The 19,346-nt window shown below is 31.9% G+C and overlaps 1 protein-coding gene across 6 annotated transcripts in view; it reads left to right on the top strand.

The window, feature by feature from the left end:
* LOC148625718 (unconventional myosin heavy chain 6-like) overlaps positions 1 to 19,346 on the top strand; it is a 77,402-nt gene that overhangs the window by 31,405 nt on the left and 26,651 nt on the right. For 4 of the 6 annotated variants that reach the window (XM_088569435.1, XM_088569434.1, XM_088569433.1 and 1 more), the window contains exons 16-23: positions 757 to 863; positions 1,036 to 1,193; positions 1,527 to 1,568; positions 12,885 to 13,101; positions 15,069 to 15,890; positions 17,250 to 17,366; positions 17,669 to 17,890; positions 18,697 to 18,828. In XM_088569435.1, coding sequence (XP_088425561.1) covers positions 757 to 863; positions 1,036 to 1,193; positions 1,527 to 1,568; positions 12,885 to 13,101; positions 15,069 to 15,890; positions 17,250 to 17,366; positions 17,669 to 17,890; positions 18,697 to 18,828 — 1,817 coding nt within the window. The remainder of the gene's footprint in view (positions 1 to 756; positions 864 to 1,035; positions 1,194 to 1,526; positions 1,569 to 12,884; positions 13,102 to 15,068; positions 15,891 to 17,249; positions 17,367 to 17,668; positions 17,891 to 18,696; positions 18,829 to 19,346) is intronic. The other 2 variants (XM_088569437.1, XM_088569436.1) reach the window with 1 other exon arrangement.

The raw sequence follows: 19,346 nt of genomic DNA, 5'->3' as shown, positions 1-19,346 counted from the left end.
GGGTAAGGGATATAACTCATGAAATATGTTTGTATCATATTAAATTTCACTGAAGTATTTCAAGCTTTCATTTGAAACAGAATGAAATCAGTCCAAGTTACTTTGATGCTTACATAAGATTGACGTAAAATGCTGAATACAAACATTCCAATGATTTTTAAGAGTTGTGTCCCTTACCATAGGTCTACCTCTTTAAGAAGATCCATAAAGTGAGTTAAATTGTTGTTCATATAAATGTTGCAGTAATTTCTGATTTTCAATTATTTTATTGCAATTGACTGCATTTAGTCCTGAAATAATCTTTAAATAATTCTATTTTTATGTTTTTAATACATATAGTTACAAATGACACTTTCTTTGCAATAGATTAATAAATAAATCTGGATACCGTAAGTGTATTATTGCCAATTTTCGCAGATTCTTTCAAGTGACAATATAAGCGGGTATCATTTTTTGTGGTTTCAAGAAATGATTTGCATTACATAGTGTTAAAAGTCAATTTCGCAGGTTCTGCCTTTCATTCTTTTCTGTCCACCGCAAAAATAACAAAAAATTGGCACGCTGTGAAAATTTATACATTTACAGTAAATAAAAGGAAGTAAAACCTCCATTCAGATGTTAAGACATGAAGTGAAAGAGTCTCGGTTAATCTTTTAATTTGACTAACTTAATAAGATTTGGTAGCAGTAAAGTTGTCTTTACAGCTTAATGTGTAGTCATTTGATTATTGACTGTACTTTTTACATTTGTTTGCAGGGTTCCTTCGGTTGAAGGAAGCAGCTACAATAATACAGTTCCACTTCAGAGCCTGCAGGTCAAGGTTATTGTTCAAGAGACAGAGAAGATCAGCTGTTATCATACAGGTATGATTCTTACATGTATTGCTCTTTACCTGTAGTGTTTTACCTTTCTACCTACCCTTTTTTTCAACCAATGTAACCTTTAAAAAGACATATATTTTTTCTTGGCCAAATTCTTTCCTATATTTATTATATACTCATTATTAATGCAAGTTATATTATTTAATTTTTGTAGAGCTATGTGAGAAGAATGTTAGCTCAGAAATTGGCAGCAAGAATGAGGGAAGTGAAGAGAAAGGAGGAAGAAAGGAAGAGGAAAGAAGAGATGGAAAGAGAACGAGCAGAAAGAGAGAAAGAGGACGCTGACAATGTGGTTATAGAGAACCTTATAAAGTTAGTATTGATATTATGTTGTGTACCAAATGTTTAACCATTAATAACCACTCAACACTGGCAGGTTAGAACATATTTATAGGCACAAACATTGTTGCATGGTTAGAATAGTTTTGATATAAATTTTCCTTTGTTTAACAATTAATTGAATCAAAAGTTGTATATTTTTCATTTCTTGTCATTTCACAGAACACTTCATCAGTTTTGAATTGACTACTAGATGTAAAGTTTCACTGTCTGTCATTGATTCAAGATACTAATAGCATTGAATTGAACGTCATTAGATACATATTTGAGTTTCATAGATGTCATGGTAGATTTTTTATTGTTTAGTTACAGTACAATGACGAAATCAGAATTAATTAGCAGATTGAAGTATGTCACATGGTGTTGTGTAGTGTTGTAACATATTTTATATTTTGGAGTTTTAAGATAATCTTTTTTTTCTATGTCTAAGTTTGTTAAAATTTGTAGTTGTTGTCAGTTGTACTGTTGACCTTAGTTTCTGGCAAACTTATTAATTTTTTGGTTCTCATGTTCTTTTTATGCTTCATAACCCAATTTAATATTGCTATATTGAAAAACTATTAAAGGTAAAAAGTATTTCTCTGTTACGAGGAATGAAAAAATGTCACTTCTGTGTCAATAAAACAGAAGAAAGAAATGCCTCCCTGCCTTATTAGTTTTCATAAGAGAAAAAAAATGTCTGGGAACCAAAAAATTAACTTGAATGGCCTTAGTGAATGTGATTCTGATATAGTGTAAACTATATTTCTTCTTATGAGGGGACAAAACATCATTGAAAAGGAAAAATCAGGATATTCTTCTATGGCATTTTGTAAATAAAAAAAAAAATTTACAACGATAATTCTCGTAACATTGATAAAAATTTTATCTGCAAAAATATGTTGGTGTGTAGTTATTATCACTGCAAACCTGTGTTTCATAAAAATCTCAAATTGAGATTTTCCTCAACTCAAATTTCCACCAATCAGAACATTTGAAATTGAAAGTTTTTTTAGGAAAAATTCTCAACATGAGATGTTTTTATGAAACCCAGGCATGGACAGAGGTGGAATGTTACAAAATGGTTTCAGCTGAAAGAAATATTCATTATTACAGTGCATCATTTCATTCATATCCATTCTTCATCATTGTAGAAAGCCAAGGTATAATAGGTTTTGTATTGGTCACGTTTATCATAACAAACATTTACAATCAAGTCTTGCATGTCTCCATATTTTCTACATAACAAATTTACAGTTACTGGTAAGTCTATTTATTTCAGGTATATGAAACTGTAAGATATATGAAACCTACTGAATTAATTTTATTTTCATTAATATCTAAAGACCTTTTTCATACTCATCAACTTCGTATTTGAAAACAACCTTTTGATGCCATTTTCAAATAGTTAAAACTAATTTATTACAACCTTCATTCTGGAAATCCTCGCAACTTTATGAAGATCTGGTTAAAAAGGATCTTCCAAATTTTCTACAATGTAGGAATTTTTTACTTCTTTATATACTGAAATGTGGATACGCCCTGTTTGACAAGTCAATATCCTCATGTCTGTTCTTCACGCCTTCTGTCTTTCTATTCCTTTGTTATACCTTTAGTCAGCAAGTGGATGGTATATATTTTTTTATACTTTGTCCGTCTGTCTGTACTATTTTCGTAAAAAATTATCATACCTTTTTTGGAACAGATTTATTTTAAATTTTGTATATGGCTTTATATAGAATGGGCATATGTTGTAAGCTATTTTGGTCACTGTTCGATATCAATTTCATGTACAAGTTGGGTATACCTAGCACAGTGACAACCTGTGCAACTTTATGTTCCTTCACCAATCACACTTTTAGTTTCTGGAGAAAATCAGAAAAAGAGGTTTTCAGCATACACATGAATGGGAATCTCCTTTTCATTGGGAACTAAATTTTGTGGTCTGGCTCACCCACGAAAACCATGAAAATTGGTACCCCACAAACAATAGTACCTGTATTTTCACAGTAGGTTTAGAGTTATGAGTTTTATCATTTTGGTTTAATATGAAATTAGTGATGAGCAAACCAATGTTCTCATGTTAATCATGTGAAATGAGTTACTAAAGTCCTACATGCAAAACACACATTTCTTATTAGTGATGACGACTTAGATATATTTGTAAAAACAAGTCCTAGCATCAGTCAAGCTTATCAATTTTTACATATCAAGTAGAAGCTAATTTTCAATGGGTGCTAATTTTGGCGTACTTTAGCTGTCGATCAAAGAAAGCAAAAATAATTCTGCAAGAATATTTTTACTGTCGGCAATTAGGTGCACCACTTATCATCTGCCAAAATTAGAAATGCTGAATTTTTTCGTATACCTTTTTTGCTTCAAAATCGCTAAATTTTACAATGGCCAAAATAACCAGCCACACGGTATTCATCGGTGTAACCTAGAAGAAAGCTTAGAGATTGTCACATTGGTTTTTAATTCTCTGAGTCTTCTTTATGGTATTGATGAATTGCTAATTTACCCTTAATCTTTCCTCAGTTATTGTAAAATTTTGACTGATAAAATCATGTTAAAAAGTAATAACTGAGGAAAAGATGTTAAGAACAAAGAAAATCTTACAGTTACTGGTCATGAATACAATTTATGTGGATCTGAATTCTTAAAAATTGTTGTTAGAGTAATATTAATAAGCACCCAGGGGTTCAAAATAATGGTGGTCTGATATCTGGGACCCTCAATTTCTGGCCTTTGATCTTTAAGATTTCATTTATATGGGTCCTGGACCTTCAACCATTTTGACTAACATTTTAATGTAGACTTTTTCTTTTCCTCAAGTTGACCTCTGATTTGAAACTTGCAAAAGTCCTGGACCTTCTACTCTTGAAAGTAAACTTGGACTCCAGTCTGTATACATCACTATTTATTACTGTTTAATACCTCATTTTGGACCTTTCTCTATATTCAGTTTGTCTGCCTATTTCTGCTATTTGAATCACAGAATTTATTCACTTACAATATGAATTCATTAATTATTCTTGTTTAATGAAATGATTCATTTCCAATATTCATTAAAAACACCATTCATTGTCATACGGGTTTAGCACGGAAATTATTAAAACCTATTCAGAGAATGGAAATCTTTCAATTAATATTTATGGCTAGTAATAAATAGAAAATTTCTAGAAAATTAATGTTTGTTATTATTTTACACATTGGACTAAAAGTACACAAAGGTGTTTAAATTGTGACTAAATGCAAATAATATTTCCAAAAAAATATGATTAAATTATTAGGATTTCTATAATGGTAGCTATTGTAATTGGTATTGATTCTAAGACCAATAAAGAATTTATCTACATGTATCTATTTACTAATTTTACTATCAATGGTTTGCACCCAAAATTAAGGTAAGGACATTCTGGAAATGTCCTAAACTGGCCCCTTTCAGAAAAAAATTGTAAATAACAGGGATGATTTTTTTTCCACCTTTTAGCAGAATTCTGCTTATTGAAATCCGGATTTTACTGTTAAGATTCTTTTTTTTTTTACTGTTTATTTATTTCCAATTTTAACCCATTTTTTGCTTTGTTTGACGACCCCATAAAATCATCCCTGAAATAAGATTAGTAAAATAAGACTAAGATGTATAAATAAAGATTCAGTCGTCTGCAATTTATCAATATTTAACTACATGTACAGAGAAATCTGTATAAACTGATTCCCTGTTGGGCTTTTATATTGGTTTAGTTTAGACTGGTGTTCAGTTTACCAAGGTTCAAAATACATTTAAACTAATACAAAGAAACTTTTTTAAAGTGTCTGGTTTAGACAGGTATTCTGAATATTCAGTGTTCGGTGTTGGCAGGTTTTACTGTACTTTTAAGTTGGTTTTTTTTTTGGATTCAGACAGAAATGAGTCTGTGATTGAAAGATATGTGCATATTTGTCACATTTATTGAAATGCCAGCTTACCACTTGTTATATAATTGCCTGAATAATTATTTACACTTGTGGATGGAAATAAAGGAGTATATCAAATCAGGCACTTTCTGTATTAAACTGTTATACAGTTACACTTAGGAACCCTAGTATAGCCTTCATGAGTCTTTAATTTAGCTCCATAATCAGGCACCTACTGAACCTAGTTTTGAAACCATTTTCAGTGTAATTTTAAAGATTGACAAAATATCTTTGTGGAACAGCTATGTTAGATTAGATAATGGATAAAGATAGTCTGTCAAGCTCTGTATTATTACTTTTCCCTTTAAGAAAATTATGGAATTAAGTCACTTTATGATAGGTAATTCCTCATGTTGCAGAAAACGCATTTATTGGCATCTTAAAATGCTGAAGTTAAAATTAATGTACATTGAATTTATAAAGCCGTCATGCTTTTTTCTCATTTAATCAAGGCAAGACCAACTCTATTCCTTTAACTAAGTAGCTGTCTTTGTAAGAATCATGCAAAATCTGAAAAATGTGATACACCTCCAAAAAATTTAAATTAAAATATGCCTGCTCTTAGGAGATAATCAACATTGTAAATGCAATAGATTCTATTGTATTTGAGTGTCATTTACAGAGTTATCTCCCGTAATTTTGAAATCTATATTGCATTCTATATTTTTTTTTATCTACTAAGAACACGGGTTATATGAAAAACTGAATATTATTTTTTGTTTACTATGGCAATTCAAACAAAATATCAAAAATAAAAATATGTAGACTTTTTACCCATGAATCACATTTTGCATGATTCTTAGCTGGAGTGCTACTTAAGTTAACTATATTACATGCCTATCTAACCTAGTACATCAGTTACCAGGTTAGATTTTTTTTTATACATGCTGCACTACCTGTCACTAACACATCTTGAATACATACTGAATATTACATGTCAAAATCTGTATCACATGCTGTATCAAACCAAGATGCCTATATCATTACAAGGGCGATCGTCCCGCGGGGTGATATAGGTTGAGGGTTGATACAGTATGTGATACAGATTTTAACATGTTATGTTCATGATATCATATATTTTAACCGTACAAATGGTATAGTCTGGGAAGGGTACAATATTAGGTATGCGATATAGGTCTAGGGTTGTGATATAGAGTATGTGATACAGGGTAGACGATATAGGGTTTAAACAAACACTTATAATGCATGTTCAAATTAGTTATATTTTAATGTAAATATATGATGTAACTTAATATCAAAGGGATAACTTTTAATTTGGTTCGTGATTTGAGCCATTCAAATAAGATACAGTATACATCAATAATTTTTGCAATTCCTTATCTGTTAAACAAAGTCCATTTTGGCATTTACTCATTTAAGTTACTGAAGAATCCAATTAAATTAAATGCAGTAATGATTCTTGGGAGTTATAAGGGTTGGAGTCTCCCTATTTTGAAATATTTTCCTAGTTTTATTCTTTGGGCAAAAATGAGAAAATACCCTGGAATCACCCTATTTTCAGATAAGTTGGAATGGCCCCTTGACCTTTCTGCATTTCAGCATGGTATTTACTCTATAGTTCTCATATATAAAATAAATTCCAGAAAACATTAAATAAAGGCTGTAACATGGAAGACACCTGCAACATACAATTTAAAAAATGGTTTGAAAAAATAGTGTTCTTGTAAATCCTTTCTATCTCTACCCATTCTATGGATTAACAGTTCTATAGAATTTGTTGCTACTTTTTAAAGGTCCCAGAGATCGCAGTAATCAATAAGCTTAAAACATAGATGTCTATCGTCTAGATGATAGAAGGGGAGGATCTTCTATGGTACTCGCCAGAAAATAATATCAATACTATTTCTGTTTCATGTGCGTTATGGATTATTATTTATAATTGATAATAAACATCTTGTTCTTGTCTAAATATTTGTTAACTTATGAAAGAAGCTGAATGAATGAAAAATTGTGGATTTTTATTTTCTAAATGACGTATTTGGCATTTTGATTTATTTTTTGCTCAAAGCTTACTCAATTATACCGAAGCAAATGTTTAGAAGAAACTTTGGAAAACTGGTTATTACTCTGGAGACATTCATATGAACAACATTTTTGATGTGATTACTTTTGGATAATTTTGATTGACACAATATTTTGAATAAGAGATTTCTTTACACCATCTTCATTGTTGAGAATAATTTGGAAGACTCTTTTTCAATTAGTGACTTATACATTAAAAAAAGTGCTACAGACTGAAAAAAAAGTATGGTAAGTCCATTATGTTTTATGTCCCATCAACATAGTTGAAATTGTATAGATTTTCAGGTCTGTCTGTCTGTTGAACATTTCTATCCTTTATGTTGTAAAATATGGTTTCCTTGAAATTTATTCTCCCCCGCTTAATATTTGTCTCGTCACAGTTTTAGTTACTTGATGGTATTTCAAAAACCACTCGACCAATTTTTTTTCTAGTTTCATAGATCTATCAGTAATTAAACATCGTGATGTATACTTTAGTTGGCATATGTTTCAAAGAACATTTCAACCCACTTTCTCCTTCTGATGTGCACCTTAGATTTCCTTTTTGTATGATTCCAGCATCAGTTGAGTGTAGTCGTTTTTTGGGAGTTATGGAAGGTAGATTGCTCTTCGTTTATTGAAGACCCATGAGTAGCCTTTAGCTGAAATTTTTCATGGGATTGTTGTCGCCTTACATATTCACTATTTCCATTCTCCTTATATTTGAGTTAATAGTTTTCTGAAGATGGTGTGTATTCCTGTTTGAAGTTGTTCATAAACTCGTTGACAAATTTAAATGTTCACTACAATGCAGGATGAATAATGCATGTTTTGTTTCATATTTCTGGATTTCACCTTCAAAGACCATATTTATTCTGCCATACATCTAGATCCATTTTTAGAAGTAACAAAAAATAACCTTTGACAGTAGCAGTGATATTTTATTTTGTTTAGCTAATCTTTTATTATTTTACATGTGTATGGAGTTCTGAAATCTTTATTCCAATGTTTCCTTCAAGATACAGCATTTCTATAAGGAGAGAGTGCTAGTTTTTTATCTGTTGTCTGTTGTTATTTAATTTTTGTATGACTGAAAAATGTGGGTGTAGAATGCTGTAGAATTGTTTAATGGTTTTGCTTGATCTTAAAGTTCCAGTTTCGTTTGTATTTAGTTGTCCTGTACTTCTCTTTCATTTATAAGCAATTGTGCAGACATACTTTTCTGGGTAAAAAATGTCCTTTTATACTTTCTACAAAATTTTCATCTTTTGAGTTAGTTTGAATGATAAGTTATGTTAAATCCCTTCCTCAAGGTCAATGTTCTTGTATTGTCATTGTTACCTCAATATGGTTCTAATCCCCTTGATGATCTCAGGGTACTGTTCTAGCTCGAGTGCAGGAGGTCACAGGTTTGATTCCCACATGAAAAAAATTATAATTTGGTAGTCACTGCCTTTCCCCCAAGCACATGGTATTTAAGAAAGTAGACTTAGGGTAAGACATAACTCTTGAAATCAATGATATGCTTGTATCATATTCAATTTCACCAAGCCTATCAAGCTTTCATTTCAAACAGAATGAAATCAGTCCATGTTACTTTGATGCTTACATGAGATTGATGTAAAATGCTGAATACAAACGATCCAGTGATTTGTGATAGTAGTACCCTAGGTCTATCCCCTTAATTACCTTAGGTCTATCTCCTTAAGGGGATAGAGGAATGACAAATTAGCTCAAGTCAGAAGAACGAGTCTGAGTGGGATAGCATGCCTACCTGCTGGTTGTTGCTTCTGTTAGCTACTACAAAAGATTCCGCTTGTACAAAGCAGGGTCTGTTCGATTAGTCTTTCCTTATTGTCCAGAAATTAATTTAATATCATTCATAGGACGTTTAACCTTAATCGGTCAATCAATCAGTATGGTTCTTAAAGACAGTGTTATTCTCTTTCCTCTATTACATCAACCTCAAAGAATATCAAGGTATAATACTAAGACAAAGCAATTGGAGAGATATTTGAGAAAAGTTAAGAAAAAATCGGATTAATCAATAAGAATTTCAAACACATTTACCTAATATGAATTCATTTGATTTTAAAATGAATTATTTTCACTGCAGATAAACTTTTATGAAACAGTATCTTCGGGGAAATTATTTCTACTAAAGGTCATTATATGCCCTGGGAAAAAATTTTGCTAACATAGCATATTTGTGCTAAAACAGAATCACTTGGGTGAAACCCCATAGTATTTTTTTCAACTATAATATAAAAAAAATAGATTAAATTACTTTGGTCTTGTTGCTTCATTACTTTCATGAGATTTGTTGATGAGAACATAAACAATAAATTTAAATTAATTTCCTTTTTCAGGAAAAAAAAAATGGATTGCTTGATTCTAAGTGAATTCCATTCACATCATACTGGTTAAATGATTGGATAACATAGCATGAAAATTGACATTCTAGTCAGGTTCTGTGTAAAGTTCCGAATGATTTAATGTCATAATGCTAAGATTTGCCGACAAGCTTTTATGTTCTACATTTATCAACTAAACATTTTGGCTTCTAAATGTAACGTCAGATTTGAGATAATAGTAAAAGATGTAAATCTAAATTAGGGAGTATTGTGTTGTTGTAGGGCTTAGTAAATAAAGATTGATATTCACTTGTCAGGAGCCAGTTATTTGTGAAATTAGAATGGAACGCTGGCTTGAAATTAAATGATAGAAGTATTGGATGATGTGATTAAATTATGTTCCATTCCATCATTGTGTGCTTCTATTCACTTTGATTAAGTTTGAGTTCGGTAGAAAAAGGAGGACAGGATAATTTAGATAAACTTATTTTTCTTGAGCTATGACGTAACTGTCATCAGTGTAAAAGTCCTGTTAGTAACGTTATTATAGTCATTAAATATGTCCCAATGACCTAAGTTCAAAGTTGAAGAAAAAATTAAGTTAATGGACTTATTGGTGGCTTGAGACAATATAATATGAATAATAAATTAGGAAAACTGACTATTCACATGTATAGAATGAAATCTATTTCAAGAATTATGTAGGTCTAGTTATAATTACCATTCTGTGTAAGGATCAGGCAATCAGTTGCACATAATTTTACTATTTTACTATTTTTGTATCGCGCTAGAACTCTAACAAATAGGCTTCTGGAACAGGGTTATGTTGCTACAAGATTAAAGTCATCACTACAGAAGTTTTATGGTCGTCATCATGAACTCATGGATCATTATGGTGTATCCATCTGCACTATGAAAACTGATTTATTTAATGGGTCATAGTTTTTCTTTTCCTCGTTTGTCTACCCCGGACTTGACTTTTTATGAGCAACTCGGCGGGTGTTTCTAGAAAAGCAGAGGACGCTTACCCTACTGGTGCACCTGGTCCATGCTCCGAGTTTTTAGTGGAATCCAAGTTGCTCATTTGCTTTTGTTATTTTGTATGTATGTTTTTAGTTACTTTGTGTTATTTATTGTGTGTTTCTGTTTTCCATGTCTGGTCTTTGTCCCTGGATTGCATTCTTTTGATTACCGCTATAACCTTGGTTCCCTTGATTACTCTTTACTAAGTAAGAGAGCAACTGAAAAGCTATTTAAATTTATCCTGAAGCATCTGTGACTTAGATATTTTTTTACTACATATATAGACAAAGTGTGCTTGAAAATTTTCCTGCCATTTTTCCATAGTACATTTTGACCTATCAATATCTTAAAGAGGCAATCTATACAAACACTTTGATAGTAATTTCTGGAGGTAATGAGATATATTAACTTGGATAATGCAATAAGACTATTTCTTTCCTTTGTGTACCACACCTTATACACATTTTTCCTGATTCGTAGACAGAGATGTACTTAAGTAAGCCTTAAAATGATAATTGTTGTTCATTTCATTGTATACTCTCATATTCATGAATTCCCAGTATTTGTCTGTTTCGTGTTTCAAGTTGACAACTGTTGGCTTTGTTGGATTTTAAAGTAATCCATACTAATCCATCAAGCCCTGTAATGCTGAATGAATTTGTCGCTAACATTTCTATGATTGGAATTTTTTCAGCTGAACAACGCAAATGTTAATGTGTTTTTTTCCTTCATCAACATGTGCCTAATATGTACCTAGAATTTATTGGATCTTGAAGGGTCTTATTTTATACACTGGTACACTCAACTGCCATTGAAAATGCCTTGAAGATTACAGGCTATCTTCATTTTTCAATTTAAACAGTATATTACATTTTCTCTCATCTTTATTGGATTCTAGACTATTTTCAATTTCACATCACTACATTTTCTATCCATTATACGTATACATGTATTTGTGATATGTTGAAAATCACTCAGCCTAAAAAGCCAAATGTTCCAGATCCCTTCAATTTGCAATTGTTACAATTTTTTCATCAATTGCAAAAATAATCAATATTTTTCTCGACAACTGGTGCTTTGACAGACTTATGTTACATACGATTAACACAAAATGATGTCAGTTAGCGTCAGGGGACTACTCTTGGCAGAGTAATAACTCATTTCTATTGAATTGATTAGTAAGTTACAGATAAAAGTATTTTGATGTTACACGAGTATAATAGTTAACTTCGTGGAAAAAGTTGGTCTTACCTTGATAGAATGACCATTACCTCATGAACTTTATTAGGTTTGACTAAGAGATTTAAACTTCCTATTAAACATAGGTTAAAATACCTGTGAAATAATAGAAAGTTTAAACTTCTTTATTCATTATCCACTTAACTACCTAAGATATTTCATCAGGTGACTGTCATTCAATCAAAGGAACACCAACTCTATTCCATGAAGTTAACTATATTATTTGCTGTAATGCTAAAAGAAATGAGTAAATCCCAACATACTGTATTACAGCTGTAACATACTGAAAGTTTTGTATGCATCTATCTATATTTTTTTAAAATTAAGTTGTTCCACTTAGTCTTGCCTCCGTCAATACATTGCCTTTCATTAGTTCATCTATTTAATAATCATTTAAGAAATATTTTTGTCCCCCTTTGTGAAGAGATAGAGGGACATGTAGTATGAGGTGTCCCCTCCACCCGTAAGGTTTTGATGATGCCACTCCTTTGGTTTGACATATTCTATCAGTATTTAGTATATTGACATTTAATACAATGATGGTATACATGAGTCACATATACCTCAATGTGTAATTATGTAAACTATGCATGACATGTAAATATTTAGATACTGTTAAATGGTATTAAAGATATATTTTTTCCAATGACATTATAATAGCAGTTTACTTTTCCTTTCTACTAACCTTTATTACGGAGTATATAGCAGCCGGTATGCCTGCTGGTTATTTGAAACCTTTGTTTAAATGGAAATTGCTTTCTTGCAAAATTCATTCATTTCAGAAAAATATTTACTTTATGTTGAACAGATAAATTTGATAAATTATTCAGTTTTATTTGTTCAAACTCCAATCTCATTTAATTCAACTCCTTATGCAACATTTTCAAGTACAAATACATTTGTTTGTTGTTGTTACATTTCATTTGAAGAATGAAGTAATTCCATAAGTAACTTGAATGAAAAAAAAAATATGTAAAACTAAAATTCAGAAAGAATTTGAGACAGACATCAATAAAATTTTGCTAAAAATACTCTTGCTGTTGAGTTCATAAGTCCTCAAGATAAATGTTTAATTTCCTCTTTACAGATCTTCACAGGCCGAGCTAGATTCCCTGACCAATCTGATTGGTTCTATGTGGACACAGCACCAACCTCATGTCTCTCCCACAAATCTTAACCTCGATGATATGTTTAGCTTCCTTGTTCAAGAGGAGAATAGTAGAAACGCAGCCAAAAGTAATAAAGTTTTAGACGATATCTACAAAGAGTTTGAAAACTTAGGAGAAAAACTTGGTGAAGATATGGTAGGTATATAAAGGATCTCTTTTAAGGTAGTAGACCTAGGGTAAGGGACACAACTCTTACAAGTCTTTTGAACATTTGTATTCACCATTTTTTACCATTCTCATGGAAGCATCGAAGTAACTTGGACTGGATTCATTCTGTTTCAAATGAAAGCTTGAAAGGCTTTGGTGAAATTGAATGTGATATAAACAGATCACTGATTTCAAGAGTTATGTCCCTTACGCTAAGTTTATCTCCTTAAGTTTTGTTTAGTTATACAGGTATTCAGTTTACCAAGGTTTTAATGGAGATAGAATTGTGTAGAAAGGTATTTTAGTAAGTTCATTAGGCAATGGTCATTGAATCAAGGGGAGACAATCTCTCCTGAACTTAACTATATACATATTGTCCATATTGTCATTAAACACTTGTCCAACTGAAAAAGGCTTTTCATTCATATATTTAAACAGTAAAACCCATACAGATTTCAAAGTATTTCACGAAACTGTCCGTTCACACACTGTGACACCTAATGGTAAAAACCCACATGGTGATTTTCAAAAGTTGGCAGTTATGAGTGTACATTACAGTTTTTTTTTTTTCTTTGTTTATAATTTTTACTTTTCCCCCAAATAACCTTGGCAGGTGGTAATGTAAAGGAATTGTTAAAATCCTGACTGTGATATAAACAAATAAAAAAACGTATTTTTATACCAAAGTGAACATTGGTTACCTTATGAAGATTTAGTTATTTCACAGTGTATGCTATTTTTTAAATTTTTTTTTGTTTAGACATTGCTAATTACGGCGTTTATGTTGTGTTGACACATTTTCTTGAAAAAAATATTTTTATATGCCTTTCAAAGATGGGTTATATATGTTATACAAATGTCTGTCTGCCTGTCCACATTAATATTTTTAGCTGTCACTTGATGAGAACCCTTTGTTCAATAAACTTCAAACTTTGAAGGATTGTTTGTTATTCTAACAGTCTGTGTACTTGCTGGAGAAAATGCATTACTTAATTTCAGAGTTATGGGACTTTTTTTATATTTTTATGAGATTTTTTTCACATGTTACACTGAAACTCCATCATGGGGACAGATGTATCATGCACTCATGGTGCAGCTGTTTAATCTTTGTTTTACTGTGTATGATTCTCTAAAGGCACTTGTTCCAACCACAGTTTAAATTCTGGATATAGAATGATTAAATCTGTTAAGTGCATTGAAATTGTATCTTAAGTCTCTGGAGATTTACAAACACTAATGGCTGTAAAATAGTATAGGAACAAATTCATTGATATTGTTTCCATGGAGATGGATCAAACTTTAAACAGAAAGCATTCGTATTTTAAGATGTTCATATTGAGCAAATATTTTTTTGTCTGATAATAAATAGAAGAACTGTATGTTTTAATGCTAACTATATGTCACTCATACATTTTTTTTGAAAATGGGAAAATACTAGTACTTAATTTCAGATAGGTCAGTAAGCATGCTCTTTTGATGCATTTGTTCATTAACCATGGGCCTTTCAATTAGGTTTAGCTTCTGTATTATGTGATAATCTTTAAAGCTTGTAATTCAGTAGTGTCTGACTTAACCAAACTATTTAGCTATCATTGAGACATTTTAATTCGACACAAAATCTTGTGTTGAAGACATTTGATGTCCATATGACAAATTTATATAAGTGTCTATATCTCAATGAAGTACTACTAGGACCCATACCACAGAGGGAAGGCTGTGATTGATTTTTTTTTTGGTGTTGTGACTTGAATCATTTCGTAATAAGAGGAAAAAAGGGGCAAGAAACAAGCATTCTCTCAAAGCTTTTTTTCCAATATTTAGACAATAACTTTAGTATAAAAAGTGACATGTCATATCATTGAATCCTGTCCATGTCATCTCTTTGAAATTAGTTTCGAAATCAAAGTTCATACTGTCAATAAAGTAACTTTTTATGAAAAATATTTTTCTTAAAGGCTACAGAAGAAGCTTTGAATGATCTAGACAAATCTATTGAAGAGGGTGACCTTCCTCCACCTCCACCTCCTGAAGATGGAAATAGATACCAAGATACACCATTACCACCACCACCACCTCCTGCCTCACTTAAACCTAAGATGGATGAATCTGTCAATTCTTTAGGAAATTCATCATCTTATGATGAAAATATGGCAGAAATTCTTGAAATGCAGAATGTTTTAGAACAGTTTGAAACAACAGCAGGTCAGATAGGAGGGGTTCCACCAGGGGGTGTTCCACCACCTCCACCACCACCAGGAGGAGTTCCACCACCTCCTCCTCCGCCAGGGGGAGCACCAGGAGCTCCACCACCTCCAGGGGGTATACCGCCACCTCCTCCACTGCCAGGTGGTGTACCACCTCCACCTCCTCCACCAGGGGGAGTTCCACCCCCACCACCACCACCGGGAGGAGTTCCAACACCTCCTCCACCTCCTGGAGGAGCACCTGGAGCACCTGTTCCTCCAGTGTTGGGGCCTCCACCAACCATCCCTGCTCCAGATCTTCCGGCAGGGTTGACAGTGGATACATCAAACCAAACACCAACTGCTATAGAATCCTTATCACCAACTACAGAGAAAAATCTAAAGAATATGATGGATCCAAACTTTGTATCAGAAAACATGAATGGACATGCTGTACCAGTGAAGGATTTAGGAGAAGATGACCATGTATATTATGACATGATGGAATATGCTGAAAAACATTTTAATGATCATCCTAAAGATGTAGGAGGTACAATAATGAAGAGTCTGAGAAAGCGTCCAGGATCTGGAGAGGTATGGATTTTAATTGTTAATTATATAGGTTAAGTGCAGAATTAATCATATCAAGAGTATTGATTGTTTACTTCTCAATGACTTGTTGTTACTGGACAATATGAGATAAATCGGTTAAGATTTGTTAGATATTGGCAGACTTGGAGTTACTTGTCTAACATTTGATGTTTGAGTTTTTTATTGTATTGATTATATGAATTTGATTTTAAATCAAGTTTTTTCAAGGTTTCTGGGTTCATAAATATTTAATCAACTATTTCCAACCTCTACTGGTGGTGCAGTATTTATATTTTTTAACTTTGCATGATGCAGGAAAGTATGAGATTCACTTAGTCATCAGAAATATGATTGAAAGTCCTTTAAATGTGATTATTGTAAGTACTACCGTAGGTACTCTGCTGGGTGGTAAATTACACCATTGGGGATATTTTTGAATGACTTCCTTGATTGCCTAGTCATATTTGCCTCAAATGACTTCCTTGATTGCCAAGTGATATTAGTCTCTAATGACTTCTTGTTTGCCTAGTCATGTTTGCCTCAAATGACTTCCATGATTGCCAAGTGATATTTGCCTCAAATGACTTCCATTATTGCCGAGTGATATTATCCTCAAATGGCTTTCTTGTTTGCTTAGTCATATTTGCCTCAAATGACTTCCATGATTGCCAAGTGTTATTTGCCTCAAATTACTTCCATGATTGCGAAGTGATATTTGCCTCTAATGACTTCCTTGGTTGCCTGTTGATATTTGCTTCCTAGAATAAGAGGCGATGGGGTTCAAACAAAAAACAGTGTAATACAAAAGATTTTAAAATTGGTAATGGTTGCTTTTATGGCTGGTATGCTGTATAATCATGCATTAATTGTCAGAATTATGTGCTTAGTGTAAAAGGACAGGAATTCCTGAGGGCTGTTGCTTCAAGCAGCTAGAATATAATAGTTGAGGCATATGGTATTTGATGTGTACAATAGGTCCAATTGATTAACCAGGAAATTTACACTTGGAAAAATACATGATTAACACAGGATAGGAAGGTCCAAAATTTTGTAGTGGCGATTTCTATTGCCCAATACTGAAAATTCTTAAAAATTGGTTGTTCAATTAATAGGGTTATCTTCATTTAATATAGTCCTTTCCCATTTTACACACTTTGGACTTTGGAACTTAAGGAAATGCTGATGCCTAAAAACTGATGCTCTTTTGCTTAAATGCCTGAAAGACCTGACAATTGATGTAAAATTACAATCAATCAGTCAAATTTAAGTTGAATTCGATTATAAAAATCTTGTAGTGCTTTTAGCCCTTTATGTATGACTACATACCTTCAGTAAAACCTGTTCTGTATTTTTTTTTTGCAGAAGGGTTATCTTACAAAAGAAGAAATGTTGAAATTCTGTAAGAGTGGAAATATACCAACATCCCATATACAGATTCATGATGTAGAAAGTGTACATCTAGCTTGTACATTATTTAAGGTAAATACGAGGAGTTATAATTAGAAATTATGAAATTTAAATGATAATTTCCAACATTCACTGAATTTGTTTAAATGAAAAACTCTAGTAAAAGCATATGGATTCTTCGATATTGTTCCACAATATTCTATACCACAAAGGTAAGGCTGGGGATTGAGGGCTAGAAACACATTTTTTTTTGTGATGTCCAGGCAATAAATTTTGTTGAGATTAAACTTTTGTTTTCTTTATCCAACTTGTATTACAAATAAGTTAAAGCTAAAATGCATTGGACTATAAAACAGTCACGTTCTATATCACAGGATATTACGAAATATATCAAAGATGAAACAAAAGATGACGCTCTTAAAGTTGTCCAGAACTACATCAGAAATGGTATTGACAGAGTGGAATTACGAGATGAACTGTATTGTCAAATGATGCGGCAGTGTACTGAATGTCCAGAACAGAGCTACCAGATTAATGCTTGGTCATTAATGTGTTTGATTACAGCCTCATTTTCACCAAGCAAGAATTTACACAAGGTAGAATATTTTTGATGGTGTCTTTTGAGCATCTGAAAAAGATTACAGCCATAAGTTGGTTTGGATGTATTCTTGCATAATAGCAGTTGTGAATTGACGATAATATATCAGATATTGTCATTCTGTCAGTTAGAAGATTTCCCTATTTACCAATTTATTACAGCCACTCTGAAGAAACAGACTCTTGTAAACATATTAATTTTCACAGTTGCTAGTTTTCACAGATTCTATCAAATGAACATATTTAGGGATATCAGATTTCCTGGTTTTGAAAAATGATTAAGGATTTGCATTGTTAAAAATCCATCACATTGATTGAACCTTTCTATCTTTCACGCTAATCTGTCAACCATGAAAATAATGAAAAATAGTGAACTCCGGAAAATTAATATATAGTGTGTTTCTGATATATATGTTCAGTATAAATGTCACGTAAAACTTACATGAGCATGTTTATTTTCTGTATAAATGTCACGTAAAACTTACATGAGCATGTTTATTTTCTGTTAAAATATCAAGTAAAACTTACATGAGCATGTTTATTTTCTGTAAAAATGTTAAGTCAAACTTACATGAGCATGTTCATTTTCAGTAAAAATGTCGTCAAACTTACATCAGCATGTTCATTTTCTGTAAAAATATCAAGTAAAACTTACATGAGCATGTTTATTTTCTGTAAAAATGTTAAGTCAAACTTACATGAGCATGTTCATTTTCAGTAAAAATGTCAAGTCAAACTTACATCAGCATGTTTATTTTCTGTAAAAATATCAAGTAAAACTTACATGATCATATTTATTTTTCAGTATCTACTGTCCTTCGTGAAGAAGAATTGCAGTAATAGTATTATTGGAAAGTATTCACTACAGTGTCACAAACATCTGACAATACCAAGAGCCAAAGCCAGGAATCTACCGCCATCTTCAGTTGAAATTATGGTTTGTCTTTTTTTATGATTGGTCAAATTTATCAGTTGGTTTTGAAATACAGTAAAACCTGTCTTAACCAAACCCTTGATACTGTAAAGGTACTATTATTCATGGGGTACCAATTTTCATGGTTTTCATTAGTTGGACAAACCACGAACTTTAGTTCCAAAGGAAAAGGAGAATTCCAGTTATTTATTTACTGAAAATCTCAAAACAACAAATTCAAGAATCCAGGAACTTATATTTCCACCCTAATCAAAGAAAATTGGGATTCTTAAATTAAAGTACTTTCACAGTGTACCAAAACCTGTCTAAACCAGACATTTTTTTTTAAGTTTGAACATAGTTTGATACTGGGTAAACCAAACACCTGTCTAAACTGGACAATTTCTGCAGTCCAGAAGGGGTTCAGTATAGACAGGTTTCACTGTATTTGCTAACAGATGTGTAATTACTATCAAAAGTTCATATATATTTGTTAAAAGATGATGAATTATGAACAGTAATACCTGAACTTAAATTAATTA

Source organism: Perna viridis, chromosome 2 (genome assembly GCF_037379345.1).
Source record: "Perna viridis isolate PV_CMFRI_1.1 ecotype Kerala chromosome 2, ASM3737934v1, whole genome shotgun sequence".
Taxonomy (NCBI): Eukaryota; Metazoa; Mollusca; class Bivalvia; order Mytilida; family Mytilidae; genus Perna; species Perna viridis.
This window is presented reverse-complemented; position numbering and strand designations above follow the sequence as displayed.